We start from the raw sequence: 16,742 nt of genomic DNA, 5'->3' as shown, positions 1-16,742 counted from the left end.
TAATTACAGATTTTTTTTTATTGAATTCAAATTTCCCCATCTGCAGTGACAGGATTTGTACCCGGGGCCCCAGAGCATTACCCTTGGTCTCTGGAATATTCGTGTAGTCAAAATACCACTATGCCATCGCAGGAAGGGGGCAAAAGGGAGAAAGAGAAAGAGAAGGGGAAGGGGAAAGGGAGACCTGTGGGACTGTGTTGGAATATAGTAAACTCTAGAAGCAACAAAGGCATGGATGGGACGAATGAAGACAGGCGATGTCACAGAGGTGACAGTAGGTGGCTTGCTGATGAGACAGGACGGGGGAATTTGGATGCACACTCTGTACAACTCTACCCAGACAAATAACTCCGCTTCAGTTTTTATTGGAAATATTTGAACTTCGCAAAACAGTCCTACTGAAAGAAAATCCGCTTACAGTCAAATTTGTTCCGCATTCAGTGTGTATTCTGCAGTCACCCAAAAGCAGATAAATAGGGAGTTTGCAGTTAGCGAACCTATCTGGGACACTCCTTCCAACAGACGTGTCGAAATATAAAACAAAATTTAATTTCAGTGACCAGAGACCCCTCCTGAGAGATAGTCGAGTCATATAAAAAAGTACAGACAGTTGCTGCAGGTTAACATAAACACATTGTTTTCCTTCAGTAATTTGCGAACCCATTTCCAACAGGGTTTCACACACTGGTAGAAGCGAGTGACAGTTTTGCCTTATAGACAGGCAAAGACTCCAGCCAGGGTCCAGGAGCGTCCCAGAGAAGGCTGCTGGGGAGAGGAATGTTTGTCAATCAGAGCCACTATCTCTCTCTCTCTCTCTCTGTGGCATCAGATTATGTCATTAACAACAAAAGAAAGAGGAGCAGGAGGAGGCCATTCAGCCCCTCGAGCCTGCTCCGCCATTCAATACGATCATGGCTGATCTTCCAACTCAACTTCATCTTCCCACCCTAACCCCATACCCCTTGATCCCCTTAGTGTCCAAAAATCTATCCATTTCACTCTAAACCTAGCAACTGAGCCCTCTGGGGTACAGAATTCCAAAGATTCACAACCCTCTGAGTGAAGAAATTTCTCTTCATCTCCACCCTGAGTGGCTGACCCCTTATCCTGACACTGTGACCACCACCACCCACTGCCCCTCCTCCCCTCCCCTCCCCTCACCCACCCCGATCGTTCTAGATTCTTTTAGAGACGGGGAAAACAGCCTCTGAGCATCTACCCTGTCAAGCCCGCTAAGGATTGTCTACGTTTCAAAGAGATCACCTCTTATTCTTCTAAACTCCACAGAATGTATTCTATATTCATCCAGATGAGGCACTACACAGTCAGTGAATCCTATGTTTAATCTAAAGTCTAAAATTCATGAAGCAAGAGTTGTTGGAGATGAGAAGCCATCTTCCCACAACATGCTTAATATTGTTGCTGGAGTGTTGAATGTGTTAACATCACATTTTCATGTGTGTGAGTTTTATTGTTAAGCAGTCATCTTGATTAAAACCTTCTTACGAGGAAAGGTTGCTTTTATCCTGCATTTAAAAGCCATTTTAAAAATGATCGATAAAAACCTCGCACGTGATATTGAAGATTTCAACCTCTGTCCCTAAGGAGTCTGTGCTGCCAATTGATTTTCTTTCTTCCCTAGTTAAAGATTAATCAAAGAATCAAAGCAGGCGGGAGGTGAGCTGACGGTCAGTCCCCTTCCTGCTCTCCCCCGACCAGCACCTGGACCGAGGAATCTCTGGTCAGATCCTCCATGTCATGGTAGCCCGTGTCCAGACGGTGAGGGGCTCGGAACGATGTCGCCCGCTGCAGAAACTCCCGGTGCATCCTGACCTCCGCCTCTTCATCGCTTTCGAAGGGGCGGCTGAGCTCAGATTCCTCGTCCAACGAGCTCCCTGTGGAAACAAGACAGACTCAGATTGCCATCTTGCATCAAGACGCTGGAGTGAAATAACCACAGCCCAGAATCCAGCACCACAACTTGTCTTTATATATTGCCTTTTAATGCAAAGTTCAAGGTGTTGGCTGACTGGAAGCCAATGTAAATCAGCAAGAAAAATCTACGATTGACACCTAACTGAGAGAGCGCTGTGTCGAAGGGGCAGTACTGAAGGAGCACTGCACTGTGGGAGGAGGAGTGCTATGGGAGCATTGCATTGTGGAAGGGGCAGTACTGAGGGAGCGCTGCACCATCAGATAGTCAGTACTGAAGCAGTACTGTACAATCCACAGGCCAGTACTGAGGGAATGCTGCACTGTCAAGAGATGCCGTCTTTTGGATAAGATGTTAAAACTCTCCCGTCTGCCCTTTCAGGTGGATGCAAAAGATCTCACAGCCACTACTTAGAAGAGCAGGAGAACTTGGTGGGAACATCTTAAGAGGAGGAGAGAGGGAGCCAGAGAGGTTTAGGGAGGGAATTCCGGAGCTTAGGGCCCAGGCAGCTGAAGGCATAGCCGCCAATGGTAGAGCGAAGGAAATCAAGAATGTGCAAAGGGCCAGAATTGGAGAAGTGCAGAGATTTGGAGAGTTAGAGGGCTGAAGGAGTTACATAGATAGGGAGGGGGAGAGGCCATGAAAGGGTTTGAACACAAGGATGAAAATTTTTAAATTGAGGCGTCGCCAGACTAGAAGCCAATGTGGGTAAGCAAGCACAGGAAAGTGATGGGCGAATGGGATTTGGTGCAAGTTGGGATACAGTTTTGGATGAGTTGAAGTTTACAGGGTGCAAGTTAGAAGGCTGGCCAGGAAAGCGTTGGAATAGTCTGGGCAAGTAACAAGAGAATTGATGAGGGCTTCAGCAATACATACAACTGAAGCAAGGGCAAGGTGGAAGAGGTTAGAAGGGCATTGAGGAGAGGAAATCAAGAAGCAGGAAAACCGTTCTCAAATTGAGAGGTTCTGGACAAACATAAGTTAGACTCGGCAAAGATGCAGTGGGTCTCTCACGATACAGTAAAAATGCAGAGATGATTAAGATAGTATAACATGGTGCAGTGAAGTAGCAGCAGAGGTCACTAATGGGAAAAGAAAGAATTGAATTCACATAGCGACCTTCACTGCCTCAGGACACCCAAACATTTTACAGCCAGTGAAGCACTTCTTGAACTGCAGCCAATGTTGCAATACAGGAAACAGCACAACCTGCACACAGTAAGCTCCCACAAACAGCAAAAACACAACAGTTCATCTTTATCTTAAATTATGTTAGTCAAAAGATATATATTTGCCCCAGGACACCAGGGAGAGCTCCCCTGCTCTTCTTCGAAACAGTGGCAATGGGATCTTTCATGACATAAAGGTGGAAAGATATAATAGTATTAGAAGCATTTCAGAGAAGGTTCACTTGACTGATTCCTGGGATGAGGAAAGGTTTGACAGGTTGGGCCTACGTCCATTGGAGTGTAGAAGAATGAAGGGTGATCTTGTCAAAACACATAAGATCCTGAGCGGATAAAAGCAAAAAACTGCAGATGCTGGAAATCCAAAACAAAAACAAAAATACCTGGAGAAACTCAGCAGGTCTGACAGCATCTGCGGAGAGGAACACAGTTGGCGTGAGGGCGGATGCGCGGGAGATGGGCCGGACACGGTTGAGGGCCCTGTCAACCACCGTGGGTGCAAAACCTCGGTTAAGGAAGAAGGAGGACATGTCAGAGGAACTGTTTTTGGAAAGTGGCATCGTAAGATCCTGAGCGGAATTGACAGGGTGGATGTGAGAGGATATTTCCCCATCTGGGAGAGACTAGAACTAGGGGACACAGTTTAAAAATAAGGGGTCCTCCTTTTAAGACTGAGATGAGAAGTTTTTCCCCTCAGAGGGTCATTGGACTGTGGAATTCTCTTCCCCAGCAAGCAGTGGGGGCAGGGTCATTAAATATTTTTAAGGCTGAGTTAGGTAGATTCTTGACTGACAAGGTTATAGGAGGTTAGACAGGAAAATGGAGCTGAGGCCAGAATCAGAGTTGTCGTGAGCTGGCAGAGTAGGCTGGAGGGGCTGAATGGCCCGCTCCTGCCCCTAATTCATAAGTTCGTATGTAGGACAGACAGTTTAAACCCCCTGTCAGAAGATGGCACCTCTGACAGTGCAGCACTCTCTCTGTACTGGCAATGGAAGTACAGTAGAAGCAAGATGGCTTTCAGAAGGAGCCTCTTATTCAAAAGGTTAGCAAGTATGTTTTGGAATAATGTACAGCTTAGATATTAAGAGCAGATCAGACACATGAGGGGCCGCTCAACCGTGGGATGATAAATTAGGCGTGTCAGATAGCTCCACTGGCTGTAAAGCTTCTCATCAGTGCCACCCCACAGTCTCTTGAAGGGATTTAAAAATTCCATTCAGCTCTTAGAGAAATAATTTAATCTCTTTTCCTTTAATAGAGCCAGTGTCTGATCTCTGCCATCAAACATTAAAGCTTAAATGTTAAGGGGATCATCTACATTTTTAATCTCTCCCTTTTCAGTGACGTGAAAGGATTTATATCTCCTAATACATCTCTTCCCTGTGCAATCCTCATTTTAAGGTTCATTGTAATGACATGATGATTCTTATCAGCCTCATTCTAAACTAATTTAATGTGTTGATGCATATGGATAAAGGAGCGTCTCTAAATTGCTTACTGAAAACTGACCAGAAAAGCACTGGGTGAAGTAAGGGAACATCCATCAATGTTCGCCCTATGCATCATTCTTGAAATGGCTTTGTGATTAATGGGCAGATTCTATCTGGACCATTGCATTCAGTTCTGGGTATCATGTCAAAGGAAGAATATATTGGCTTTGGAGGCAGGAGAAGTGCAGATTAATGGAAAGAAGGACCTTACACTTCTACAGCGCCTTTCACGACCCCAGGACACCCAAAATCACTTTTACAGCCAATCGAGCACTTTCAAAGCGTGGCCAGTGTTGTAATGTAGGAAACCCAGCAACTAATATGTGCACAGCAAGATCCCACAAACAGCAATGCAATAACGGGTAAATAATCAGTTTTAGTGTTGTTGGCTGAGGGATAAATATTGGCCAAAGACACGGGGGCGAATGTTTGCCAGATTATTACCAGGGCTTCAAGGGTTAAATTATAAGGACATTCTGCATAAAAATTGGCTTGCGTTCCCTTGAGGTTCGAAGGTTGAGGGGTGATTGATTGAGGTGTTTAAAATTATGAAAAGAATTTCATACAATCAGTACTGAGAAACTATTTCCTCTGATGGGATATCAGAACAAGGGGGCATAACCTTAACATGAGAGCCATGGGTAAATGGAGTTGAGGTACAGATCAGCCATGATCTGAATGAATGGAAGAACGGGCTCAAAGGGCTGAATGGCCTCCCTCTGTGCCTATGTTATTAAGTGCAGACCAGATACAGAAACATTCAAATGTAGCCCTTGCATGCAATTCACACCTTGGAAACACTGGTGCTTCTGAACGATGAAGGGTAATATTTAAGACATGGATGCTTTTCACAGTCACTTTTCTGAGTTCAAGTCCCACTCCAGAGACTTGAGCACATAACCCAGGCCAGTACTCTCAGTCCCAGTCCTGAGGGAGTGCCGCACTGCCGGAGGCGCCAGCTTTGGGATGAGACATTAAAACCCGGCCCCGACTGCTCTCTCAGGTGGACGTGAAAGATCCCACAGCCCCTATTTTAAAGAAGAACAGGGATACTATCTCCAGAGTCCAGGTCAATATTTATCCCGCAACCAACGTTACAAAAATCAGGTTATGTGGTCAAGCTGGGAGCTTGCTATGCACAAATTATCTGCACAATCCCTACATTACAATAGTGACTATGCTTTTTGAAAAATGTATCTCATTGGCGGTGAAGCTCTTTGGGATCTCCTGAGGTTGTGAAAGATGCTAAAGAAATGCAAGTTCCAGAACTTTGAAAATCCCAGCCCAAAACTAGAGGCCATCAATATCAGACAGTCGCCAAGAAATCCATTTGGGAATTCAGGAGAAACTCCTTCACCCGGATAATAGTGAGAATGCGGAACTCACTACTACACTTTCTTGAGGCTGATGGCATAGACGAATTTAAAGGGAAGCTGGATAAACAAGTGGGGGTTAAAGGAATAGAGTTTTATGCTTTTTTTTAAAAAGTTAACTCATGGCATATGAACATCGCTGGTAAGGATGCCCAACCCTAATTCCATTTATTGCCCATCCCGATTGCGTTGGCGAAGGTGATGGTGAGCCGCCTTCTTGAACTACCGCAGTCCCGTGTGATGAAGACACTCCTACGGTGCCCTTGAGGAGGGTTTCGACCCATCGACAGTGAAGGAGCGGCTAATATATTTCCAAGTCAGGATGTTTGTGACTTGGAGGGTAACTTAAGAGCGGGCGGTGTTCCCATGTGTCAGTTGGCGCTCTGGTGGTGGAGGCTGGTGATCAAGTGAGATGAGACAGCCTGAGAGGAAGCTCAAGTGGAGCATAACTGGACTGGTTGGGACAAAGGGCCTTGGCCATGTGTCCCAGGAAATTCTATTAGTTGAGGCCTTTGCTCACCTTCATCTGCACGACTGCGAGGATTGTCCTGTTCCTCCGAGCCAGGATCAGTGCCAGAAGAGGAGACCGGCAATGTTTGGTGGCCGTACATCTCGTGCCATTGACTGAACGCCGTCTCAAAGGACTTTGCCAAGCAGACCGTGATGGCCTTGGCCTTCTCCGCCTTGTTGCACAGGAACACGCGACACTGGAGCTGCCCTTTGCTCTTGCAGATGTAGAGGAAGACGTTGGTGTGGCCCCTGTCCGCTGTGCAATAGGCAATGTCGTGGAGGTAGGTCTTGGTGATCTGCCGGCCACTCGAGATCTCCTTCACCTCCAGGTAGCGCGGCCTCACCACCAGGGCGTGGTCCTTGCAGGCCTTGGAGGACTCCTTGCCCACCAGACGGTTGACTACCTCCCTGGTCTGTTCAACCTGCAGTGAGTAGATTTTCTCCATCCCCATGTAACGCACCTTGAACAGTGGGTCACCGTGGGACAGATTCTTGGTTTTGTCCTTCTTAAACCTCCGACGGAAAACAGCTGGCGAGTTTTTAATACTGTGAATGAAGTGGAAATTGTTGAGCGACATAATCCCAAATGTCCGAGGACCCCTTCAAGACTCTTCGGCTGGATGAGTTAGACCTGGGTGTGGAAAGAGAAAAATTTCAGAGAAGAGATCTTGCTGAGTTTGTCCTTTTCTCTAATTCTTTCATGGGACGCGGGCATTGCTGGCAAGGACATTTGTTGCCCATCCCTAACGGCCCTTGAACTGAGTGGCTGGCCGGGCCATTACAGAGGGCAGCTAAGAGTCAACCATATTGCTGTCTGGAGTCCAGATGTAGGCCAGATCAAGCAAGGACAGCAGACTTCCTTCCCTAAAGGACATTAGTGAACCAGATGGGTTTTTGTTTTACAGCAATTGATAATAGTTGTCGTGGTCACCATTACCAAAATTTTTGCAGATTTATTAATTTAATTTAAATTCCACTGGCTGCCATGGTGGGAATTTGAACCCATGTCCCCAGAGCATTAGCCTGGGCCTCTGGATTAATTATTACTGTGCCACAGTCTCCTCAGGTCTAGCTCTTGCCCAAGAGTATGAAGGGACAAGGTCAACCATCACCAATTCAACCAGCCAACCGATGACAGAGAGAAGTGAGAGACAGCAAGAAAAACTTGCATTTCTATAGTGCCTTTCACAACCTCAGAACGGCCCAGAGCACCTTGCAGCCAATGAAGTACATTTTAAAGTGCAGTCACTCACTGATTTGCATCCAATTGTTTTGAATTCTTTCCATAACATCCAACTTGTGCACAGCAAGATCCCACAAACAGCAATGTGATCTTGACTTTTTTTTTGTTAATGATGTTGGTTGAGGGATAACCATTTGCCCAGGACGCCGGGGAGAGCTCACCCCTCGCTCTTCTGCAAAACAGTGGCCCCCTGGGATCTCTTACACTGCCTGAGAGTGGGGAATAGGGTCTCAGTTTAACGCCCCATCCCAAAGGCGACCCCTCCACCAGTACAGCACTCTCTCAGCGGTACACTGAGCATGTCAGCCTGAATTTTGAGTTCCAAGTCTCTGGGGTAGGACAAACATCTGACTCAGAGGCGAGAGGGGTTCGCTCTACTGATCAGGGTCGACACACTCCAGAGACACCTGCTAACTTTCGAGGAGAAAGTGTCTGTCTACCCATTCAACACCTTCCCTCCACAGTACAGTCTGGATTTGGTAACTCATATGCACAAGCAAGCACAGGTGCAGTCAAAGCAGCATACATCACAAAAGGCGGCCATTTGACCTGTCGTCCTGGGCCGGCTCTTTTGAACGTACGCTGTTTGACTTAAACACAGCGACTATTTTGTGCACAGCAAGATCCCACTGCCAGCAAAATGAGATGCGTGTCCCATCGCCTCAGGGCGTTCGAAAGTGCCTTACAGACTTACTTCCTTTGACGTGCAGTCACTGCCCCTGTCTCTTGGTGGGGAGTTTATAATGCCGATAGGGGTGAGATGAAGAAGGGGGTGGGAGGAGGCTCATGTGGGGGCACAAACTGCGGCATGGACCAGTCAGGACAAAGGGCCTGTTTCCGCGCTGTAAATGTTAGCAGAGCCAATATCGAACCCTGCCCAACCTATGTGTGCCGTAGAGCGTAGCGAGCACACTTTTGCTTCATTCACATTGTCCACGGCACTGACTCATCAGCTAACTCCGTTACATGCAATGGCCTGCGCGGAGAGAGGATTGAAACACATAACTTCCAAAATACGTACCTAACAAACACACATAGGAGGCTTTTAAATTGCGGATTGTGTTGTCAAACTCACTGAGTAACACTCAAGCCCCGTTTCCAACGGAGCTCTTTCTAATCCCATGGCAGCCACAGCAGCTCACCCACTAATTAAATCCTAAATAATTAACTCACTTTTCCCTTGCCCATGCACAGAGAATTAAATCTTTCCCTGGCAACCACACTGCCAATGAAAAGGCCAAACACAAATGACATAGCAACCACAATACCCAAAGGCTTTCTTTACGAGAAGATATCACACCCTCCGCTGATGTCATTGTGTGTGGCACGCTGTCTGAATTCCCCTCCCTCTTGTTTATCGATCCAGAGTTAATTTATAGACAAAAGCCAACAAACATGACAGTCAATTTCCACGCAGCAAGCTCTCACAAACAGAAATGCGAACATACAAGCAAGGAAATGCGACCCTGTCCAGATAAAGTTATTTCACTGATGTTGCTTGAGGAATAAATATTGGTCCCCAGGACACCAGGGAGAATCACCCCTTCACCCCCCACCCCAGCTCTTCTTCGAAATAACGGACGTGAGAACTTTTACGTCCACCCGAGAGGGCAAACGGAATCTTGGTTTAATGTCTCAACCAATAGACAGCACTTCTGACAAGGCAACGTGCCCTCCCTCAGTACTGCACTGCGAGTGTCAGCCTTGAGTGGGACTTGAACCCATGACTGCCTGATTCAGAGGTGAGAATTGGCGGCAATAAATGCTTTCTAGGTGTGAAGACTCACTGGTGAAGTGAAGATCTGGCTGTGCATAACAGTCACATAAATAGTGCTGAAACAATTTTGCACTTCAAGTGTGATGGTGCAGTACTGGCATTTATCGATGCCAGTATCGATCTTACACCTCAATCTTAAAATCCTTATCCTTGTTTAGAAATCTCTCCATGGCCTCTTCCCATCTCCTCCACCACAACCCTCCAAGATCTCTGCCCTCCTCCAATTCCGGCCTGCTGAGCATCCCCAGTTTCCATTGCTGCCCCATTGGCAGCCATGCCTTCAGCCGGCTGGGCCCTGAGCTCTGGAATTCCCTCCCTAAAGCTCTGCGCCTCTCTCCTTCCTCCTTGAAGATGCTCCTCAAAACCAACCCCTTTGACCAAGTGCCTGCTACAACACCTCCTTACCTGACTCAATACCAAATTACCTCCGAAACGCCTCGGGACGATTCACCACGTTGAAGGTGCTACATAAATGCAAGTTGTTCTCCCAATGTGCTTCAGATCAGTTTTCAGTAAGCAATTTTGAGACGCTCCCTTATCTGTGTGAAAACTGATCAACTGATTAGAACCAGGCTGACAGGAATCTTCATATCTTTGAATGGACCTTCCAAGAAAGTCAAAAGTAAGGATTTCGCCATGAATGGTTAGAGATTTGATCCTTCCATCTGGGAACTTGCTGTGCGCAAATTGGCTGCGGTGTTTTCCCCAACAGCGACTACACTTCAAAAAGTACTTCATTGGCTTTAAAGCATTTTGGGGCATCATGAGGCTACTTATGAAAAGATGATGGGTGGGGGTTGGGAAAGGGTAAAGAGAGATAGAAACGGGGCAGGCTCCAGCAGTTAAATGGTTAAAAAGCTTCAATTTAAAAACAAGTAAGAGAACACTGTATGTGTTTGATTTTTTTAAAAAGACACCATCTCCCGCTGGTATAATGTTTGTGATGAAGAAACCTGAACATTACCTCATCTGGGTCCCAAGCCTGGGCCTGTGCATCAGTTGCTAAGCAAGTGCATCTAAAGTTACCCTTAGGGACAGAGAGATTGCGGCTGAGATTATACAAGGTTGGGGGGAGTTTGGGTGCACAGGTGGTTGGGGGTGCACGAGTAGTGGGAGACAAGTGAGAGAGAAACAAAGAGGAAATTGAAAATTTACTCTCTGCCCACCCTGCAAAAGTGGGGTTCCCACAGTCATAATCCTAGTTAGATTATGATGGTGGCGACTCTGGTGTTACAAAGAGTTTTTGTGGAGTCAGCCACACGGTGTGAAACATAAGAGGCCACTCAGCCCCTCGAGCTTCTCCAGCCATTCAATGAGATCATGGCTGATCTGCGACCTAGTTTCATATAACCCGCCTTTGCCCCACAACCCGATGGCTAACAAAAATTTATCAACCTCTGTTTTAAAATTAACAATGGATCTGGCATTAATTGCCAAATTCAAGATTTATTTATCTCACTGAGTTTAAAAGCCCCCAAGTTCATGGAGACATGAACTCATGTCTCCACACCATTAGCCCAAACCTCTGGCTAAGTAACCATGAGCCCCATCCTCCCTATAGTAAAAGGGTTTGGCATAGAAAGAGCCAATGTGGGACTGGGTACAGTAAAGGAACACATGACCCAGTCCCACAGAAGAATGAGGGGGGGAATCTCATAGATACCTATAAAATTCTATCAGGACTAGACAGGGTTGTTGCAGGAAGGATGTTCCCGATGGTGGGGGAGTCCAGAACCAGGGCTCACAGTCTGAGGATACGGGGTAGACCAAATAGGACTGAAATGAGAAATTTATTTACCCAGACAGTGGTGAGCCTGTGGAATTCGTTACTACAGAAAGTGGTTGAGACCAAAACATTGTATGTTTTCAAGGAGTTAGATATAGCTCTTGGGGCGAAAGGGATCAAAGAGTATGGGGAGAAAGCGGGAGCAGGCTATTGAGTTGGATGATCAGCCATGATCATAATGAATAGCAGAGCAGGCTCGAAGGGCAGAATGCCTACTCCTGCTCCTACTTTCTATGTTTCTATGACCTGAGTCTAGAGGGCAGTCTAGTACTAGACAGAGACGTGCGTAGAGGCAAGCATGGAGCCAGCTCCTTGCTTAGACCTCATACCACACATATGTATGTAGCTGCTAGTGGTTAATAAGCACTTACTGTTAAACTATATAAAAATCAGAACATCCTCATGAGACCTACTGAACTACACACATCATCTTACAACATGGTGGCATCACTACCCTTCTCCACAACCCATGCTGACCTTTGTCAAGAACTGTTTGAAGGCTCACAGAATAAACAGCCCACAGGTTCTTCCGTTAGCCTTGATGCTGTAACTTCCAAGTTCATAATTAAGATACAGCCTGCCTTTTTCACAGAAATTCATTCTGGAGTCAGATCGCAGCACAACTCTCGATTCAAACTACAGCCAGGGCATCGGTGCTGAGTGAACCTGGTGTCGAGCAATTCTGAGTTGTCCCCGTGAACGCACCCTTAAAACCGGGTCTTCTCGTCTGAGAGTTTTACAAATAAGTCACCACATGAGTAAAAACTGGCCTTGGTTTCCCATTTTAACCTTGAGCGCAGGGTTCTGTTTATCATGGTTGCACAGAATGTTTCAGGATGTCTAATAAGGCACAATGCAGCTTCACAAAATCTGCAGACTCTGCCACATGCAGAGCAGGTGGTGCTTGAGGGCTTGGATAGATGGGTTGTTTGGATGTTGGTGCGCTCCCCCTCACCGCCTTGACTTGGCCTCTCCACGTCCCCAGTTAAATCTGCCGTGCCTTCCCGAATGAGCCGTCTTCACTTTGGTCAGTCACAGGCGGGAGACTCCCACGGGTCGGCGGGCAGGTCTGACCTCTTCGAGGAGGTTTCCGCCTTCCTTTCTGGGAGTCTCTTGCCACGACTGCTCCTGTTCTAATGACTCTCGCCCGTCCTCTGAAGCGGCCCTCGCAACCCAGTCTGCCAAGGATGGGAAATACATGCCAGCCTTTAGACAACGCCTGGATCCTGAGTACGAATTAAAAAAAAATAAAAGTACTTGAGGGTTTGGGGTCCATGGACCAAAAAAGGGGAGAGCAAAAAAAAAATTATTATTTGAACGCACTGAACCCTCCTCAGTCAGAGTTCCCTGGTCTCTCCACCCTTTTGACCCACAATCTTTATTTACAAAGCGACTGGCTTCGCTGACCGCTGGCTAGTACAGGTTGGATCTAGATTGCGAGCAGATTCTGTCAGAGCCTCTCCCACTCTCCAGCCTTCGTTACTGAGAGCCAAGGGGCAATCATGGCTTTTTCTGGGTTAATTCCTGTCCCCCCACCCCCCACCCCACTCCTCCAAGAGCAAAAAGCTAAAACCACACTAGAGCACAAATTAAGGCAGCTTCCCCAGAATCTTCAGTCCCTTGGACTACAACTGCATTTTTCTGAGAGAATCCAGGAGAAAATCCGTCCTACGATTATATTCACTGCAAATATAACTTATACTTAAACATGCAAGATAAGCCCTGAGGGTTTTAATTTACCTGTTCTTTGTGGACACAAAGTACTTGGCCGTTCGAGTCTCTTATGACCTGTTGTCTGCGTCTTTCTCTGTCTCCCTTCCTCTCTCTCTCTTTCTCTGGCATTCCTCCAAGTCTGTTACTATTTGCAGCCAGTGAGGTGAAGAGTCGCGTCAAGCATCAGTCAGCAAGGGAAAGAGAAGGCAGACCCCAGAACGATCCCTGCCTTCGAATTTGCGCAAACACATAACTGCACGTAGGCAGCTGTTTGGCTTAAAAACATCTGAGCACACTTGAGGAGGAGGAATAGCAAAGGGGAGAGAGGAATTAAAGCCAGTTCCTCGCTCTGACTGGAGGCTGCCCAAAGGCTTGTGGAACCTTCTGATCTTCTGTACGAGCAGCATGGAAACCCAAACATAACCCCATCTAAATTAACTCCATAGTTCCCCAATGACCCCAGCCGAATATAACCCAGCAGACACCCAGATAACGCCAATGTCCCTTAGATAACCCCAGCCTAAAATAATCCCTAATAAATAAACCTCGTGGACTCCCAAACAAATCCCACAGACCCCCAGATAAGCCCCACCATGAAATGTTACCCCCTAGTCCCTTAAACAACTCTCTCCCCCCCCCCCCCACCCCCCCTCCCCAGATAAACCCCCAATGTCCCCAGGTGCTGTCTGCAATGCCTATCAGTCTGGACCATCTTCCCTGTGAGGTGCTGAATCCCACTCACCGGCACGCACCGGTTGTTTCTCTCGTTCTGTCACATGAATTGACGCATAGCCAGAACATTTACAGAAACAATACCACACCTTCTTAACCCTTCACTGCCCTGATCAATCCCACTCTCTTTTTCCCATTGAGAGGTTTGATTAAGCCGCTTCCTCCTATCAGAAGCCGAGTTCCATAAAGGGGATTGTGCAGGGTGAAACTACAGTATATTTTAGGTGTAAGAAAGCTGATTTAAAGGGCCCCTCCCTACCTAGGGAGGTTAACGCAAGTGTTCTTGTCAAAATCTGCCTCACTTTTCGCCTCCTCCCTTTGAAGACCTCCCTGGCAAAATTGCCACTCCTGATGTAGGGGGTTGGACAAGAAGCGTGGACAGGCAGCTCCACCATTGGGGGGGGGGGGGGGGGCGGAGAGACACATCTCAACCACATCTCAGCCACACACACATCCTGTCCTCAACCGTAAATCTTTCCACGTGCACTCCCAGCAACAGGAAGGGGGTGTGGGAGGATGGAGGGAGTCTTTGTGCTGTCAATCAACTTTGGAAAGCCAATTATTGAGTGCCTCCCCTTGTCTTCCTTGGCCTCAATATCCTGCAGCACTTTGGGAATGGGAGAGGGGGAGAAGCTGGTTGGGGGTGGGGGGGGGGGGTTGGTGGTCAGGGGTCCATTCTAAAAACCAAGCGGTGAAAAAATGTTGCTTAGAGACCACTTGGTAACTGAGTGATTACTGTAGATCGCGGTATATAAGTCAACCCGCAATATAAGACAACCCAATTTTTCTGGTCCCAAGTATCATGTTTTGGCATTACCCAGTGTATATACCCTGTGACTGCCCTCCTGCTTTTCAGCCACGACATGCTATGCTCACATTAGTGGTCAGCCTCAATTTTTCTGCCCACAAATGCATGTCTCACTTGCCTGTACCCTACAACCGGACGCAAGGGATCAAGCAGGCGATCCAGGCTGCGTCCTCAAAGTGCAGTTTAAGACAGTCTTTGCGTTGGATGCCGATGCATTTCAAAACGGAGACCACCCACGCCACTGGTTCAATTTTATAATCGGCATGTAAGCCGACTCCTGGCTCTGGAGGGATTTTTCGCGGCGTCAAAGGTTGACTTACACGCTGACATCTATGGTAAATCCAGCATGAGCCAAGGTGCTGTAATTACATCCTCCCACCAGCGGAGGCGCCACTTTGCAATGTGACTCGCTTACTTGGCACTTCGCATTATTAACACAGGCTAAAGTGAGGTTGAGTGTCTTGGGCTACAGGAAGATATAGACAGGATGGTCAAATGGGCAAATAAGTGGCAGAAGGAATTTAACCCTGAGAAGTGTGAGGTGATACACTATGGAAGGGGTAATTTGACAAGGAAGTATTCAATGAACAGCATGACACTAGGAAGTTCTGAGGAACAAAAGGACCTTGGCATGTGTGTCCATAGATCTCTGAAGGCGGAGGGGGATGTTAGTGGGCTGGTGAAAAAGGCATATGGGACACCTGTCTATCAATCAAGGCATAAATTACAAAAGTAGGGAGGTCATGTTGGAGTTGTATAGAACCTTGGTGAGGCCACAGCTGGAGTACTGTGTGCAGTTCTGGTCACCACATTATAGGAAGGATGTGATTGCACTGGAGAGGGTGCAGAGGAGATTCATCAGGATGTTGCCTGGGATGAAACATTTAAGTTATGAAGAGAGGTTGAATGGACTTGGGTTGTTTTTGTTGGAGCAGAGAAGACTGAGGGGCGACCTGATCGAGGTGTACAAGATTATGAGGCGTATGGACAGGGTGATAGGGAGCAGCTGTTCCCCTTAGTTGAAGGGTCAGTCACGAGGGGACGTAAGTTCAAGGTGAGGGGCAGGAGGTTTAGGGGGGGGTGTGAGGAAAAACTTTTTTACCCAGAGGGTGGTGACAGTCTGGAATGCACTGCCTGGGGGGGGTGGTGGAGGCAGGTTGCCTCACATCTTTTAAAAAGTCCCTGGATGAGCACTTGGCACCATAAGACATAGGAGCAGAAATTAGGCCATTCGGCCCATCAAGTCTGCTCCACCATTCAATCATGGCTGAAAAGTTTCTCAACCCCATTCTTCCACGTTCTCCCCGTAACCTTTGATCCCCTTACCAATCAAGAACCTATCTATCTCGGTCTTAAATACACTCAACGACCAGGCCTCCACAGCCTTCTGTGGCAATGAATTCCATAGATTCATCACTCTCTGGCTAAAGAAGTTTCTCCTCATCTCTGTTCTAAAAGGTCTTCCCTTTACTCTGAGGCTGTGCCCCTCGGGTCCTAGTCTCTCCTACTAATGGAAACATCTTCCCCACGTCCACTCTATCCAGGCCTTTCGGTATTCTGTAAGTTTCAATCAGATCTCCCCTCATCCTTCTAACCTCCATCGAGTACAGACCTAGAGTCCTCAAGCGTTCCTCATATGTTATGCCTTTCATTCCTGGGATCGTTCTCGTGAACCTCCTCTGGACCCTATTCAGGGCCAGCACATCCTTCCCGAGATACGGGGCCCAAAATTGCTCACAATATTCTAAATGTGGTCTGACCAGAGCCTTATAAAGCCTCAGCAGCACATCCCTGCTTTTATATTCTAGTCCTCTCGAAATAAATGCCAACATTGAATTTGCCTTCCTAACTACCAACTCAACCTGCAAGTTAACCTTAAGAGAATCCTGGACTAGGACTCCCAAGTCCCTTTGCACTCCAGATTTCTGAATTCTCTCCCCATTTAGAAAATAGTCTATGCCTCTATTCTTCCTACCAAAGTGCATAACCTCACACTTCCCCACGTTGTATTCCATCTGCCACTTCTTTCCCCATTCTCCTAACCTGTCCAAATTCTTCTGCAGCCTCCCTGCCTCCTCAATACTACCTGTCCCTCCACCTATCTTTGTATCATCTGCAAACTTAGCCAGGATGCCCTCAGTTCCTTCGTCTAGTTCATTAATGGATAAAGTAAAAAGTTGTGGTCCCAAC

General features: G+C 47.1%; 1 protein-coding gene across 3 annotated transcripts; it reads right to left on the bottom strand.

Moving 5' to 3' along the window:
- Window positions 1-349: 349 nt before the first annotated feature.
- Window positions 350-13,531, bottom strand: si:dkey-19b23.8 (low density lipoprotein receptor adapter protein 1-A). 3 transcript variants are annotated; one of them, XM_041179009.1, is made up of 4 exons: window positions 13,040-13,531; window positions 11,777-12,525; window positions 6,504-7,124; window positions 350-1,895 (listed from the first exon to the last, which is right to left on the bottom strand). In XM_041179009.1, the coding sequence occupies exons 3-4, from the start codon at window positions 7,069-7,071 to the stop codon at window positions 1,690-1,692; spliced, it is 774 nt and encodes a 257-aa protein (XP_041034943.1). In that variant the 5' UTR covers window positions 7,072-7,124; window positions 11,777-12,525; window positions 13,040-13,531; the 3' UTR covers window positions 350-1,689. The 3 variants fall into 3 exon arrangements, with proteins under 3 accessions (XP_041034943.1, XP_041034942.1, XP_041034944.1); XM_041179008.1 differs by lacking the exon at window positions 11,777-12,525 and having other exon boundaries at window positions 13,040-13,529; XM_041179010.1 differs by lacking the exons at window positions 11,777-12,525; window positions 13,040-13,531 and adding an exon at window positions 9,919-10,843.
- Window positions 13,532-16,742: the final 3,211 nt, after the last annotated feature.

This window comes from Carcharodon carcharias, chromosome 33 (assembly GCF_017639515.1).
Source record: "Carcharodon carcharias isolate sCarCar2 chromosome 33, sCarCar2.pri, whole genome shotgun sequence".
In the NCBI taxonomy this organism is placed as follows: Eukaryota; Metazoa; Chordata; class Chondrichthyes; order Lamniformes; family Lamnidae; genus Carcharodon; species Carcharodon carcharias.
The sequence above is the reverse complement of the archived record's forward strand: the minus strand, read 5'-3'. Positions and strand labels throughout refer to the sequence as shown.

Bases quoted from the DNA above. Each gene is read 5' to 3' on its own strand.
- si:dkey-19b23.8 (XM_041179009.1), bottom strand. From the start codon at position 7,071: ATGTCGCTCAACAATTTCCACTTCATTCACAGTATTAAAAACTCGCCA. The intron at 1,896-6,503 runs GTGAGCAAAGGC...TTGTTTCCACAG, and splicing joins TCGCAGTCGTGCAGATGAAG to GGAGCTCGTTGGACGAGGAA.